The 15639-nt window shown below is 48.0% G+C and overlaps 1 protein-coding gene across 4 annotated transcripts in view; it reads right to left on the bottom strand.

The window, feature by feature from the left end:
- LOC135907303 (uncharacterized) overlaps window positions 1–15639 on the bottom strand; it is a 113383-nt gene that overhangs the window by 23684 nt on the left and 74060 nt on the right. For 2 of the 4 annotated variants that reach the window (XR_010565962.1, XR_011507238.1), the window contains one exon: window positions 6949–7206. The exons of 1 other annotated variant lie outside the window; for it this stretch is intronic. Coding sequence is in view for 1 of the 3 variants with exons in the window: in XM_065438991.1 (XP_065295063.1) it covers window positions 6949–7206; window positions 8881–8912 (290 nt within the window). In the remaining 2 variants the exon portion in view is untranslated. Of the gene's footprint in view, window positions 1–6948; window positions 7207–8880; window positions 8913–15639 lie in introns of all 4 variants that reach the window. One more of the 4 variants, XM_065438991.1, reaches the window with a different exon arrangement.

The raw sequence follows: 15639 nt of genomic DNA, 5'->3' as shown, positions 1-15639 counted from the left end.
CAGTGCGCTAATTTACAACAACTCAAATAAGTATAGAAACGGGATATAAAACATTCGTGCAGCTATTTACAAGGAAACAGCTGCTTATTGCGCAGAGTTTCAGCTTTTCTCTGCCTTGCCTTAGCATTGGCATCCAATATTTTGCCATTCATTTTGCAGCAGTAGTTATTCAATAAAATATTCGTGCTACACCGCAAAAGGTGCCTTAACACAAATTGACATTTGTGTCCATCCTCGCAAGCGTCGAACTCTCAGGAATCATCACTGACGAGCAGTTCAAGCGTGAGGTCAGTGACTAAACGACGTTGGTTTGGCAAATTAGTAAATTCCTCTTCCTGAACGTAGGCTTTTTGCTTGTTATAAATGACATCAAGTCTTCTGGGTTTAGAATCTTATCCGCTTCCTTCTCCTTGCGGAATGCTTCAGCAGACGCTTCACAAGCTTTCTTCAAAGAAGCAGCTTCAAGACGCATGCGCTTGGAATCAGAATCCTCCCTCGAGGTGCTTGGCTTCGAAAGATAAGGTGGACATTGAGGAAACTTTGTTGGGACTGCGCCTGGGCGAAGACGCAGGCGTGAGAGTGGTGCAGTGACGGTGTGCCTTGTAAGGTCGTCGAGGTGTGAGAACTCCCGCACGACGTCGGCCTCAATGAAGTGAAGTTCAGAAACCTACAAGGAAGTTAAAAGTGGTTCTAAATTTTATTGTAACATTCCTGAGTTAAAGGAACTTTCTGTAATTGAGCAATCAACCTTCCCGTATTTTTCAAAAGTAACGTTTTAAAGAAGTGTTGAACATCTCATCCTGGAGTGCGGTGATACAATGAAATCTGCACGTGGTATCGCCCTAATCCAGGCACTCTGGATTTTTTCATCTTGCGGAAACTTGAAAAAGTGATTTTTCTCCCCCGATTTGTAATTGCTCCGGCAATTGGGCACGCGTCACTTATTAGGCATATCTTGGCATGGCACTCCACATTCCGGGGCAATGAAGACTCGCGGTACACACAATCACAAGCGCAGCACAAGTGTTGAGACTACATGCACCGGTCACGTCTAGAGGAAAAAAAAATGTGCGTTCGGAAGCATGCGGCAGCATGGCCGAGTATGCCGGGATTTGTTTAACCGCGAAGCTATTTGAGGAGCGGCAGGGCTCCTGGAACTAATCGAATTGTTGTCGCCGCCGTCGTCCCCTCGGTCTTCTCCGAATAGCCGGGGTTGACTATTGCATATCTTACGCGCGTCATTTTCAACACAGGTACGCCCCTAGTAGCTTCGCAGCGCGCTGCACAGAACTTCTATGTTGGCCTCTTCTGCGTGACGTAGCTCAAGGGGAGAGGGTCAGCCAGAAGGCCTTAAGTTCTCTAGAGGGTGTTGCGCCGGCCCGGCTGATGCGTCACCTCCTTGTCCCAACGTGTCTCTCAGCGTGTCCGTTCCCCACCGTCACGTGACGTAGTCCCGTGACCTTCCCTCTTGCCCTCAACTCCGAGAGTATAAGAGCAGCTGCCCCCGGACGCCAAGGGAGGGGCTCCGATTTCTTCTGTTGAGTAACGTGCTCTCCCGTCTCTCTACTTCGGTCGACCTGACCGCCCGCTCTTTGCGATGCTAGAATAAACAAGTTGTTCTGTTAGCAGTCGCCTCATGCTTTGCTGGGACCTTCGGATGCTTCCAGTGTGCCCCAGGCCGCCAGGCCAACGCTACCCTTGGGGCTTGCGACCCAGTTGCAATAACGGGCGTCAGCACTGAGGTTCCAACAGCTGGTGGCAGCGCTGAGATTCCAACAGCCGGTGCCATCAGTGCGGTTCGAACAGCTGGTTGCCAGCGGTGAGATCGCGACAACGGAGGCCAGCAGCGAAGATATGCGGTTGACTGTATGCTGAGCAGCACAACGACCATCCGGGAGCAGTGCAACGAGCCCTGTGTGATGACTGGTTGCCTGCAGCGGAACGACTGCGCTGAATTCTTGGCTGCGAGGTTTGGTGAGTGCGGGACTTTCTTCTGAGTTTTTCCAGGCTTTTGTTAGTGTCAGAAACAGCTGGTAATTGTGGTTGTCGTTGCTGCCGGGTTAGTTTGCGGCAAGACAATAGTAGGCAGTAGAGAAAGCAGCATTCAGAGCAGCCATGGATTTGAAGTCGTTGCGCAAACCGAAATTGTTGGAGCTTGCAAGGGAGTTGGGTCTGGATGTCTCAGACAAACTCAGAAAACCAGAACTGCTAAGGGCTATTCTTGAGTTAGAAGCTGATGATGATGAGCTGTCGGAATGCCTTGAGACCATTGAGGAGAGGGAGACGGCAAAAAGACAGGAGCGCGAACTAAAAGAACGAAAAGAGAAAGAAAAAGAAGAGCGCGATCACGCTTTGGAAATGAAGCGTCTCGAGGTAGAGATGGAACGCGCTCGTAATGGAAGTCAGGCACACGGTGCAGGAGAACGAGTATTGTTTAAAATGACTGACCTGATGCGGCCGTTTAAGCTTGGAGAGGACATTGGTTTGTTCCTGGTTAACTTTGAGCGAACGTGCGAGAAGCAGGGGTTCTCTCGGGAAACGTGGCCACAGCGCTTGCTCACTTTGTTACCCGGCGAGGCGGCCGACGTAGTCGCTCGCTTGAATAGAGAGGAGGCAGAGGATTTCGACCAAGTGAAATCGAGTCTGCTAAAAAAGTACAGGCTGTCCGCGGAGGCGTTCCGTCGGAAGTTTCGAGAAAATGAGAAAGGTAAACGTGAGTCATATACAGAGTTTGCCTACAGGCTAATGTCAAACATGCAGGAGTGGCTCAAAGAAGAGAAAGCGTTTGGTGACCACGAGAATGTTCTGCAGTGTTTCGGGCTAGAACAGTTTTATACTCGGTTACCTGAGAACGTGCGGTACTGGGTCTTGGATAGGCCAGACGTTAGTACGGTGCCTAGAGCCGCTGAGCTAGCCGAAGAGTTTGTGACGCGTCGGGCTCGCGGAGCTAAGGACAGTCAAAAGGGTGAATTTGGCTCCAAGTTTGAGAGGCCGAAGTTCACGCCCATGAGAGCAAAGGGGGACACACGTAGTGCGGACGCGAGTGAAAGCAGTCCGACCGAACGTAAGGAGACGGCGGCAGCCGAAGCCGAACGCAGAAAGCGGTTCGAGGCGAGGCAAGCGCGCGTGTGTTATACGTGCCAGAAGCCGGGTCACTTTTCGGCGCAGTGTCCAGAAACAAAAACAAAAGTTGTGTTTTTGTCATTATGCAGCACTGACGAGAACATGAAGCTTCTCGAGCCTTACATGCGATACCTCCTCGTAAACGGGAAAGAGTGCCGAGTGCTTCGCGATTCCGCAGCTACGATGGATGTAGTTCACCCCTCTTACGTAGAACCCGATATGTTCACGGGCGAGTGCGCATGGATCAAGCAAGCCGTGGAAGCTCATAGCCTGTGTCTGCCCGTAGCAAAAGTGCTTATTGAAGGACCTTTCGGAGCGCTTGAGACGGAGGCTGCAGTGTCATCTATGCTGCCCCCCCAGTACCCGTACCTATTTTCGAACAGGTCCGATCACCTCCTGCGCGAGAAGGGGCTTTTGTTTGGTGAGGCTAGCGTTCAGGCCTTAACCAGATCGAAGGTTCGGGAGCTCGCTGCAAAGGCGGTAGTTGCGGGGCCGACGTTGTCGAACGATGAGAAAGGGTCAGAGGCGCAGCAAGCTGATATTCAGAGCACGCCCGAGCTGAATAAAATTGAGCCTGTAGCGTTAAAGGCACCAGATACTGGAGAGGAAATTCCCGATGCGGGAAAGTTAGAAGAGCTATCTGTAGATTTGCTCATCGCGCCTACGTCAGACGGACTTAAGAGGTTGCTAAAAGTCAGCCGGTCGGCTTTGATAGCCGAGCAAAAGAAGGATGGCAGCCTAGAAAACATACGCTGCATTGTCAAGGAAGGTGTCGCCAAGAAAAATGCTCGCTTTGTGGAAAGAGGTGGGGTCCTGTACCGGAAGTATATAGACCGCAGGGGAGTGGAGTTCGATCAGCTGATCGTGCCTCAGTGCTATCGTCAGGATCTGTTGCGCTTGTCGCATGGGGGTTCGTGGTCCGGACACCTAGGAGTTAAGAAAACTAAGGACCGTCTCTTGCAAGAGTACTATTGGCCAGGGTGTTTTCGGGACGCAGACCACTTTGTGAAGACATGCGACACCTGTCAGCGGGTGGGCAAACCAGGGGACAAATCGAGGGCGCCGTTGAAGTTGGTACCTATCATTACGGAGCCTTTTAGACGGCTCGTTATTGATACAGTGGGACCTCTGCCGGTAACAGCCACGGGGTACAGACACATTTTGACTGTGATCTGCCCAGCGACAAAGTTCCCTGAAGCAGTGCCGCTTAAAGAACTCAGCTCAGTTGAGATAGTCAATGCACTACTGTCCATATTTGCGCGAGTTGGTTTTGCTGCGGAAATCCAATCAGATCAGGGCACAGTGTTTACTAGCGCTTTGACGACAGCCTTTCTCGAAAGGTGCGGGGTAAAGCTGTTACACAGCTCAGTGCACCACCCCCAGTCGAATTCCGTTGAGAAGCTCCACTCCGTCATGAAGCGCGTGTTGAGAGCCTTGTGGTTTGAACAACAAACTGACTGGGAGCTGTTTCTGCCTGGGGTGATGTTTGCATTGAGGAGCGCGCCGCATGCGGCTACGGGGTTTTCGCCAGCTGAGCTAGTGTACGGTCGCTCGCTGCGATCTCCGCTTCGCATGCCTCGAAACGGATCACTGCCCTCTCCAATGGCTGCAGACTATCTCTTTCACAAATGGCCGCCTCCTGCGCTGGAGCCTCGCTTTGCAATAACATTGCTTTGAGGTGCGTTACAAAAAGGGGAGTCTCAACGGTAACGCCGATGGCTTAAGTCGAAGCCCCTAACGTGGGAATCAGCCTCAAAATTGTTTGTTATTGATGTTTTTCTTCCTGAGGCAGGATTTTTAACATATTGCTTTTGTGTAGTGTTTCAAAGTGATGATGTGCTTTCTAGTGCAATTTTCCGATTTGTGGACGCGTTCTGAGTGCTGCTAGACTACTGTAAGGAACTAGGCAGTAGTATAAAAGGGGAAAGAGCCTGGCATGGCTTAGTGAGGGTTGTGCCGTGCTTGCTGACTGAGCGGCTGAGTTTCGGCGCAGTTCTAACGCTTGCTGGGAACGAGAGAAAAATGAGAACTCTCCCGAAGTCACTTTGCAGTATCCTGTGCGAACCTGAACGTGAGAACGAGGCCTTCTCGGTGCGCTGCGCTCAAGAAACGCCGAGGGACGACCGACTTCGGTTATGAGCATCATCGAGCGACATCCCTCCGGACAGCGGATGCAGTCCCCTGACCATCGGGATCTCCTTCCCCCGGCGGGGCGGTCTGTTACGTTTCGCCTACGACGCGCGATATGGCCGGCGCGGATGCAACGGACGTCGGGGCTTCGTTCTAAGCGGCGGACATTTTGGCCCGTTCGGAGCGGCCGCGACGCATCCCCGCCGAGCGCGTCCCGGCATGTTCAGTGCCACGTGTCTTTGTGTGTGCGTGTGTGTGTGTGTGTGCCCACGCTTGTCAAAGCGCGGCAGCCGGGGAGAGGAGCTCCCCCAGTGTGAAGCGAGGAGGTCTGACCGGCGCCGGCCCGGCTGATGCGTCACCTCCTTGTTCCAACGTGTCGCTCAGCGTGTCCGTGCCCCACCGTCACGTGACGTAGTCCCGTGACCTTCCCTCTTGCCCTTAACTCCGAGAGTATAAGAGCAGCTGCCCCCGGACGCCAAGAGAGAGGCTCCGATTTCTTCTGTTGAGTAACGTGCTCTCCCGTCTCTCTACTTCGGTCGACCTGACCGCCCGCTCTTTGCGATGCTAGAATAAACAAGTTGTTCTGTTAGCAGTCGCCTCATGCTTTGCTGGGACCTTCGGATGCTTCCAGTGTGCCCCAGGCCGCCAGGCCAACGCTACCCCTGGGGCTTGCGACTCAGTTGCAATAACGGACGTCAGCACTGAGGTTCCAACAGCTGGTGGCAGCGCTGAGATTCCAACAGCCGGTGCCATCAGTGCGGTTCGAACAAGAGGGAGACGGCTCTGAACTTACGTTCTCTTCATCTGAATAGGACGGCCGGAGCTTAAACTAGGTTTGCTATCTCGCCGGCCATTGGCGGTTGTCGTTAGTCGTTAGCATACTCGCTGGGTGGCTGTGGCAGGAATGAGCTTCGTGTCGTATTTGCTTGTAAAAAGCCGTTCTTTGTGGTTGATATCGTGACTGAAAAATTGGGTCACTCACCAAATATAAAATACAAACATTGAAATTTCAGGCTCCATACGAAGCAGTTTGTAGCGCTTACTTGTGAAAATCCGCTTTTAGGTTTTGGCAAGCAAATATAACAAAAGCCAGTCAAATAACACTTAGGTAATACAAGAGTGCACCGCTTTTGCGAATTATCAAGACGCTCAGCAAGCAATCTCTCCGAGAATCGCTGATTTGTTGGCTAATATTGAAGTGTTCTTACTAAGCGAACGTTTTCTTTCCGTTTGGCCGTAATAAATTATGTAAGCAGAAACCAATTGTTGGACTGAATTATGTCTGGCCAAGCAAAAACATAATTGAAAAATTGAATCACTCGTCAAGTTGAAAAAAAAAAGCCCTAATGTTTCCCTGTCTACAGAACTCTTGTTCGCACTATTGTCAACAAGGGTTCCGCAAGTAACCTTACTTAGAATATTCTTCACAGAACTGTAAATAACACTACCGCATGAAACCTGGAACTCCAACTTTTGGACAGTGACCCGATTCCTCAATCATGATGTCATCCCCAAATGGAAGCATTCGTTTATGTTGTTCTTAGAAAATTCGCCCTTTAGTATTACATTGTTGCTTCTGTCTCAAAACGTGACGTGTATTTGATAACAGGAATGGCTAACAGTTATCTGTGCACTAATTTATACGCAACAGAAAAAGTAGAGAAGGCGACACAAACAGCAGAAATGGTTCCCTACCGCACGGACTTCCGAACGCCGTGTTCCAATGATGAATGCAGCAGGCGCTGACGTCGTGGTCGAGCGCGACGGAGCGCAGGGCTCGTGCGCCTTCGCGGTGACCGGAGCACAAGCGGCACTCTTCCTGGGTGGTGCAGACGGTGTCTGCGGCCTGTCATCTTTCGACGAGAGGTCTTACGTAGAAGCGGCCATCTCGACGCCTCTGCATTCGCCGTTGGGGATCGGCGGCCGCAAGTCCGAAGAATCGCTCTGGCTTTGCTGCATTACCGCATAGGTTGCATCACGAAGTGTCATACCATGGAAAGGCTGTCGACATTTTTCCTGTCAGGCACTGGCATCGTCACATATACTTTATTTATTTATTATATCCTAAGGGCCAGTGGCATTGTAGAGGGGAGTGGTACAAAAGAAAATGTGGTACGCAGGAAGTAAACAAAACGCGGCAATTAACCCGAACAAAACACAATGCTAGAATACAAGAGGTTGGTTTCTATGCAATGTTAGCTGCTGTGTCACAAAAAAAGAAATTACTGGTAATACAATGTCAGCGAAAGTTTTACGAAAAAGGCTATCAGTAGTATTTAAGATATCAGAAGGAAAGTGGTTCCAATCTGTACATGTGCGAGGGAAAAAGCCGGGAAAAATGCTTTGTGTGGCGTAATGACTGGTTACTTTCGCTCTTAACTACGCAGTAGTCATCAATAGCATAATACATATCAAAAGCAAGACGCGAGCGGCTACTCTGCCAAGACAAGAAAGGTCGGAAAAACTAAATTATTCCTATAAGAAGTGCTGATAGCCTGGCCAAGCTCGACTTCTGTTAAAACAAAAGGTTCCGCCTTCTTGGTGGGATATTTTCTTAGGTTGATATCTCAAAACCACAGACACGTACTAGAAGCTAGGACACATCACAATATCGCGTATTGTGTCCTTCCTATAGGCATTTGTTATTTCGTTTTTTTTACGCCTTTCATTAAAAAAAAACATTACGAAGCCACTAGAAAAAGTCAGCAACTACAAACGATGATCGTACAATAGAAAAATAGAGAATTGTATTATTTTCTATTGTTGCCACTACCATTTTAGTTCAACTTCTTCTTCCAGTATGTTCCCAATGTTTGCAATGCATTCTTCAGTACGTTTTACCAAGTTCTGTTCTCAGCAAATGGCGCTCGTTTTCATTATTTATTCACCTCAATATATTATGTAACGTTATGTAACCCTTTATGTAATGCCCGCAAAAAAAGCCTTTAGGGTGCATGAATAAAAAAAGAAATCTGTCAGCTAAAAGCGTTTGTGTTCCCTGTAACAAGAAGCCTCTTATGCCACAGTAGACAGAAACACCCCAAGATTCAATTTCTTCGGAAGTGGCTACCCTTCTTCGTCTTTTGTGCATCAGTCATAAATTTTAGAGAGCGCTGCCAGGAAGGAACCTGAGGACTGCGCTCAAGACGATGACGCTCGGGAGCAGCTTGGCATAAAATAAGCCACCACCACCACCGCAATGATCATCATCATCGTCGTAATAATAATAATAATAATAATAATAATAATAATAATAATAATAATAATAATAATAATAATAATAATAATAATCGTGCCATATTCCGTGCCACTCAACTTGTGGTAAATAGTTCGTAAATATATTTTATGCCTATAATCACCTGGGTGCATGCTGGTGGAGGTGTGGCTTGTTGTAAACGCAAGAACGAAATTGTTCAGTGGGTGATCCTTGGCTGCAGCTGGAATTCTAGTTCAACGAAAGAATGCTTCCCATGCCTCGGCTGGCGTCACCGGTGTCTTATTCGCCCGAACCCGTGGCCCCGCTACCTTCTCCGGCACAGACAGCGTCGATATAGAAGTTGTATTAAAGCGCGAGCTTGCCCAGTTCCTTCGACCAAACTTAAAATGCTGACTAACTTGATACTTTACCTCACCAGAATGGCACCCGCCTTGAACGAGACCTGCGAGAAAGAACATTCGCAAGCTCACATTCTCTGAAACGGCCAGTCAGAGAAGACGTTGCATCTCAAGTAGAGTTCTGCACTGGGCTTTTTGTGACGTACATCCAGAACGTACTCGTACTTTGCGGCAGTATGGACTAGAAGTTGCCAAAAGCAGAGAAGGCAGCGCACATCGTCAAGGAAATAGTGGACGGCGCGTTAACTCTCTCAGTTTTCAAGAACTATTTCGCCTTGCTGGATAATATTGATGAACTGCGCCGCTTCAAAGAAGAGAAAAGCTGTCACATCACATATCACTTACCTCGTCTCCTCTACCGAGCCGCGATATTTATCTGTGAGGGCATCTGTTCCCACCGGTTCTATACTGCATCTGACAATTTTATGCACATCGTTTGCACGAAAATCGAAGGTACCTCTTCAGTTCATTCACCAGTTCGTGTGCCACATAATTTCCACGTAACAATTTCTCTTATTCATAGTGTTCTGTGTCAGAATCACTTTGCTTTGCTGAACTATTGCTCACGCGACGCGCCTACTCTATCCCGAAGTAGGTACACTCATCCTAGTTATCGGAGCCCCGCAGAATGGCACACTTTAGTTGAGAGACCTATCTGCTTCAGCTGCGGACGGGCCGGCCATTTTTCCTGTCACTTTTGCCGTACTCGGAACTCAAAGCCTTCGCCGAACTTTCCAGACACTCGTTGCCCACCTGGCAGTCTCCATTCCTACGACGCACATTGACGAACACAATGCCCCGATATCTCTGCCAACACGATGCACCCGCTGTCCTTCGCCCCACTAATGCCACGTTCGCCCCAATCTCGTCGCACACGTCTCTCTCTCTCTCTTACTCTCGCCGCTCTTCGGAAAGCGAACAGGCGCAACTCCTAGAGGTGGTGCTGCCACGACAACCCGACCAGCAATACGCGTACTTACACTGCCTGAATTCAGAACATCATGCCTGTAACAGTACTGTTTGACTCAGGAGCACACATATCGCTGAAGAGGAAGTCCATTTGATCCTTTTTCACTTTCTAGATTTTTGCTTCTTTGTTACGTCTTGCACCTGGAATCGACCAAGGCGTCGGACGGGACGCGAGGATGCGCCCCTGCCGAAGGCCGGTGGGGTCTTCGCCAGCGGCCACGAGCACCGAGAGCTCCGCCATGACTACACCTGAGGCGACACCACACCAGAGGTTACTGAGAGACATAGAGGTAATTGAACAACCGTGAATGCATGCGAAATGATACTGCAGAAAGGGACGAAGAGTCTACGCTCCTTGATAATGGTGAAGTAACTGAGAGTACAGATCTGGACAATGAAGGCTTCTGGCTTGTTCAGCATCGTAAAGAGAGAACCGTTGGCATCCCAGTTATAATAACACATGTAACTGTAGGATCTGACTGTAAGGACGTAGATTGGCACCTCGCCAGTGGGGAGCTGGTTTACTGCTCGGGAAACACTGCTTTTAGTTGTCTTTACAAACAGCCAGTTTTAGATGTCTTTACATCTTGCAAGTCGGTCGCAGGAGTCGCCGTCGCAAAACACTCTTATTACCACACCGGTGCCGAAGTGATGCACAGACAAGGACTTGGCCACTTTTGACCACGCAAGGAAAATCAACCGCCACATGCGAGATTTATAGTCCAAGTGGGAATCCTGGAGCGCGGATACCGTTGTTCTCACGCTCGCGTCAAACACTTACCCCCCTGAGAATGTCAACTTGAACTTTAGAAGACATGATTCCATCATGTACACAGAGGCATCACCTCAGGGATTCAAGTGTCAGTGCTATGGAAATGTGGCCATGTGCTGCCGTGGTGAACAGTGATGTAAACAATGCTGAGAACCCCAAAACTACAAAATGCGTACACGTAATGAAAACATTGTGCCAGGTACTGTATGGGTGATAATACCACCTACGTGCTCACCAGCCACAAATGAAAAGAAAGCGTTTGTCTAAGAACCAACAGCTTTATTAGGTGAATCGAACAAGATATGGAAAAAATAGACGGTTGAACAGGGTCAGATGACAACACTAGTACATCAAATCGCTATACTGGTTTTCCCAGCCTAAAAGTTACCTAAGAAGTTAAGAAGGCAGTGTGCCAAACCCACCGAAGGCCGACTTCTGCAGCTAAGCCTGCGAATGTCCCCGTAAACAAGACGACTGCTGAACTGCCAAAAAAGTGAAATTATGGATCTGCACTGACAAGATCTCAACCGCGTCGGGACGAAACAGAGAACTGTTACCAGGTGCTGCGTGTCCTCTTTATCGCTCGGCGATCGCAGAATGCGAAGATGTTGGCGAGCTCCACGACATAATTGCTAGAAGCAGTGATGACTCTAGAGTCAGTGATCCTACGCTCCACTTGTTTTCACAGCGCCTAGCAACATGAATGTCATCACGGTGCCGTTTTCGTCTCGACCGAACCTGCCACTTCTGTTGCAATGGAATTGGGCGGGTGTAGCTCATGATTTACCCGAACTTTCACTTTATCGGTTTGGCATTCTAAGAGTGTTTCACGCACTTTCGGGGGCTATTTATCTAGGTATCTGTCTCTGTTTTTATTTATATATGCTTGTATGTAACCGTTTTCCCACCTACATGGGTCATTGGATTGTCCATGGTAGAATGGGCAGCGAATTGGGCTTTCTGTGTTGAGGGAACTCTGTTATAAATCAACTGTTGGGCCAATTTGGCTCACTGAGTATATGGTAATGTGTACATGCGTGCCGCTCTTCAACAAACCTTTTTCACGCTTGTGTGAGTTACTGTAAAGGTTGTACAGAGCAGTTGCCGCTACTCATAGAAGCTCTTTGACGCCAAGTTGGAGCACTGGGTAAGGGCTAATCGGTCTGTGCTTATCTTCAATAAACCTTTTCGATAACTGAAACCTCCATGTATAGCTTCAGACCACACTAGTCGACCCACGATCTCTTCCTAAAACAGAAGGAAGATGTAATGAGCCACATTTCACTAGGAAGTGAACATCTACTACCTGCCCGAGACCTCAATAGTACATTCGACGTGATCACGCACAAAGTGATACTGCAAGAACTTGAGGAAACCAGGTGAGGTGAAAACACTTATAATTATATCAAATGCCTTTCGGACATGCAACTGGCAGTACAGGCCTAGGCGAAATCTCATCTGACTCTTTCAATCTGCCGTATAGGGGCACACCAGATGATGACATCCTCTCCCTTCTGCTATTAAATTTGCAGATGAATAACTTATTCCTAGGCTGGAAAAAAATGTTAAAACCTGCATTTTGCTCTTTACGCCAATGAAGTTACTCTTAGGGTGCCAAAAGAACCAATCGAAGAAAAATAACCAATACTTCAAGTAGCAATAAACATAGTGCATGATTTTCACTACTGAGACTGGAATAAAATCTGCGCTTGAAAAATGAAAATGCATAATGGTGCACGAAAACACTACAACTCTAAAAAAGCTGATCTGAAGCTTGGAGGTTCGACACTTCAAGAATCCTAAAAAGTGTGGATTTAAGCGTTGTGGATACAGCAAAAGACAACGGCAGACCCTACACAAGAAATCCTAGAGACTTCGGTCAAGGAAATTGCCAGAATGGTAAGAAGAGTCACGCGGAACGGAAGATAACTAAGCGAATCAGGCGTAATCAGACTAGTTCAAGCGTTTGCAATACGAAGAATTACCTGCAGTCTCCCATATCATAAACTCAACCGTAAAGAGATACCACAGGTAGTAATCCTAATGCGCACGGTGTATAAGACCTCGCTGTTTTATGTGGTGCTGTTTATGTTTACGGTCGCTGTTTTTATGTGGTGCTCTGAGTTTTCTTGTTTTTTGGACATTTACGGTTACGATTGACGACGATTGATTATCAAGACGTCGGGTGAAGATTCAACGAGCCAGGCGCCTTACAGGTACGACATTTCTTTTTTGAGGACCTGGCTATTACCCTGTCGCTACGTTGGTCGGAAGCCGAGAACATCATCACGAGCCTTATGCTCGTGCAAACGTAACAAGCCATATGAATGATGCTACGGGCCGTAATGAACAGCCTGGGGCCTTGCAAGCATCACAAAGCTTCATAAAACCGGCACGTTTGGTTCTCCACAACTCGGAACCAACTTCAGCGAATTCAGAAATAATGGCTGACGGGGAAGCCGAGAGCAAGAAACCTTGCCTAGAAGACAGCAAGTACGATGATACAACATCGAATTATGAGCTAAGTGATGAATAAGAGATGGATGAAGATGCACCATTTACTTTGGTCACGTATAAGAAAAAGCGAGCTGAAGGCATTCCGGTTGTCTTTCGCCCAACAAGTGAAGGTACTGCTTTTGGCAAGTAAATCCAAACCGAGTGTCTGCCGAAATAGTTTCCGCTGCCAAAGAAAACGTACAGTCTTTCAGGACGAACAGAGGTGGACGTTTCAGTGTCAGCGTCGCTTCCTTAGCCTCGGCGAAACGCCTTTTGATGCTCTCAAGTGTAGGCGGCCTGGATGTCAAGCCCTTCATCCCAGAGTCATACACGCGAAACGTTGGGAAATTAAAACATGTGCCTCTGCAGTATACAGATCAACAACTCCTAGACTTCTTGAAAGACGCAGGAGTTATATCGGCACGCAGACAGATAAGGTATTCCCGCCAAGAAGATGGAGCAGTAAAGTCACATCCACTTCACACGGTAATTCTGACTTTCAGAGACGATCGCCCTATTCCAGGAAGAAGTTACTGAAGTTCACCCTGTCGAGGAATGCCTAGGACCAGCAGTTCGCTGCGTAATTGCCAGAAATTTGGGCACATGGCGAAAACCTGCCGCAGCACACGTCGATGCAAAATCTGCGGAGAAGATCATGACCACAAGGAGTGCGTCACTTCTTCAACCTAAATGTGCAAACTGTGCGGGGAACAATGTCGCCTCCTTCTCAGGCTGCCCTCAGAAAAAAGCAGCGGTGCAAATGCGTCGACATGAACTAATCCATGGAAGACAACCGTGACGCAATGAACCCGCAACAAACCTTGAGATTGTTCATCCAGTGCCAGATCACCCACCTCAGCGGGCACAGGAACCACCACCGCCAAGAGCACCAACAAGCTATCCCTCCTCTAGAGAACAACCAACAGTGCAATCAAGAGACCAATCAAGAGGATCACACTCAAGCGCCCCGTCTTATGCATCAGTGCTATGGAAACCCAGACGACAACAGGCAGAAAGTGATACACAAGAAAGCTCCAGTACTCGCGCACATTTCTCTCAGCGACTTTACGCATGTACTGTAGAAGTAACACCACCTAATAGTGAACATACCACAGCATCGGGGACACAACTGATTTTGCCAATGCTTTTCACAGCTCTTAAGGCAATCCTATCTGCTCTGCCGGAAGCAAACAACCTACCAGAAGTGAAAGCCTTGTTGCCTCTAGAAGCATTATTGTATCAACAATCCGGGCCGAAACTGCGGCCGGCAGTACATGAATAACCGCTACAAAAATGTCTCCATATTTCAGTCGAATGCCAACAGTCTTCGAAGGAAGTATGCTGACTTTCGTAAACTGCTTGTGCAATACAACTTCCCAATACCTTGCATTCAAGAGGCGGGAATCAATGAGGACTTTCGTCTCTAGAATTATGTGATATACAAGACTTCTCGTCAAGGTGCTGTTAGCAGAGTGCTTCTGTGCGTCAGAAAGCACCTACCATCTTATCAAACGCAGTCCAGTGATTCAGACTTCCAGGAATTGATCGCATGTAATCCTTTGGCAAGCTCTGTATAGCAGTGATTAATCTGTATCTACAACCTTCAAACCGGATTTCAGTAGAAGCGTTAGTGGATATCTTCAAAATAGCTCATTCTAATGTACTTAAATGTGGCGACTTCAATGCACACAACATCATCTGGGGCAGTGATCATTGTGATGCATGGGGTAACGTTATTGAGGGCGCCATAGATAAATGCAACTTGACTGTTTTAAACGATGGGTCGCCAACATTCCTCCGTGGATATAAGTACTCAAGCTGCATATATGTTACCCTGTGTGCACATGATCTAGTGAATGGTGTGGGATAGACAACAGATCTGGAAACACGCGGAAGTGACCATTTTCGAATCCTTGTTGACCACCCTAGCATGCACTATGATATCAGGCGTTACAGCTGATTAACCAACTGGCAAGCTTTTCGGTACCACCTAACGGATCAAATTAATAAACACGCAACAGTGAAAAAATTTACAGACTTTTTGCAGGATAATATGAACATATGGACAAAGAAGGTCCCAATTCCAAAGAATATGAACACCTAATGAATATGAATACGGAGAATATGAACACCTAAGAGCCATCCGACGCCGATCCGAAAAAGCTTACCGACGGAGCGGAAGTTTAGAAGCATAGAGGAACGCTCAGAAAATACACAATGTAATGCGCAGACGAATGGAAAATTTAAGCAAATGGCGCTGACGCGATTTCTGCGGCACGCTGCCTCCTCACACGTCTGTTGCATGAATTTTTCTAGTAATTCGTTCATTAAGCGGACCTGTAACACAGAGCTTCCCATTTCGTGCTCTCGCTGTAGCTCGGGACACGTGTGAAATAATAGTTGCAGATGGATTTTGTGAGCTTATTTCCAGACCTTCTTTTTCATCGCAATGTGCAGAATTGGATATTTCAGTACTGTTCGCTAACCGAAAAATTCCTGCTTATTACTGGGCCCAACATCCTCAATTAGATCAT

This window comes from Dermacentor albipictus, chromosome 7 (assembly GCF_038994185.2).
Source record: "Dermacentor albipictus isolate Rhodes 1998 colony chromosome 7, USDA_Dalb.pri_finalv2, whole genome shotgun sequence".
In the NCBI taxonomy this organism is placed as follows: domain Eukaryota; kingdom Metazoa; phylum Arthropoda; class Arachnida; order Ixodida; family Ixodidae; genus Dermacentor; species Dermacentor albipictus.
The sequence above is the reverse complement of the archived record's forward strand: the minus strand, read 5'-3'. Positions and strand labels throughout refer to the sequence as shown.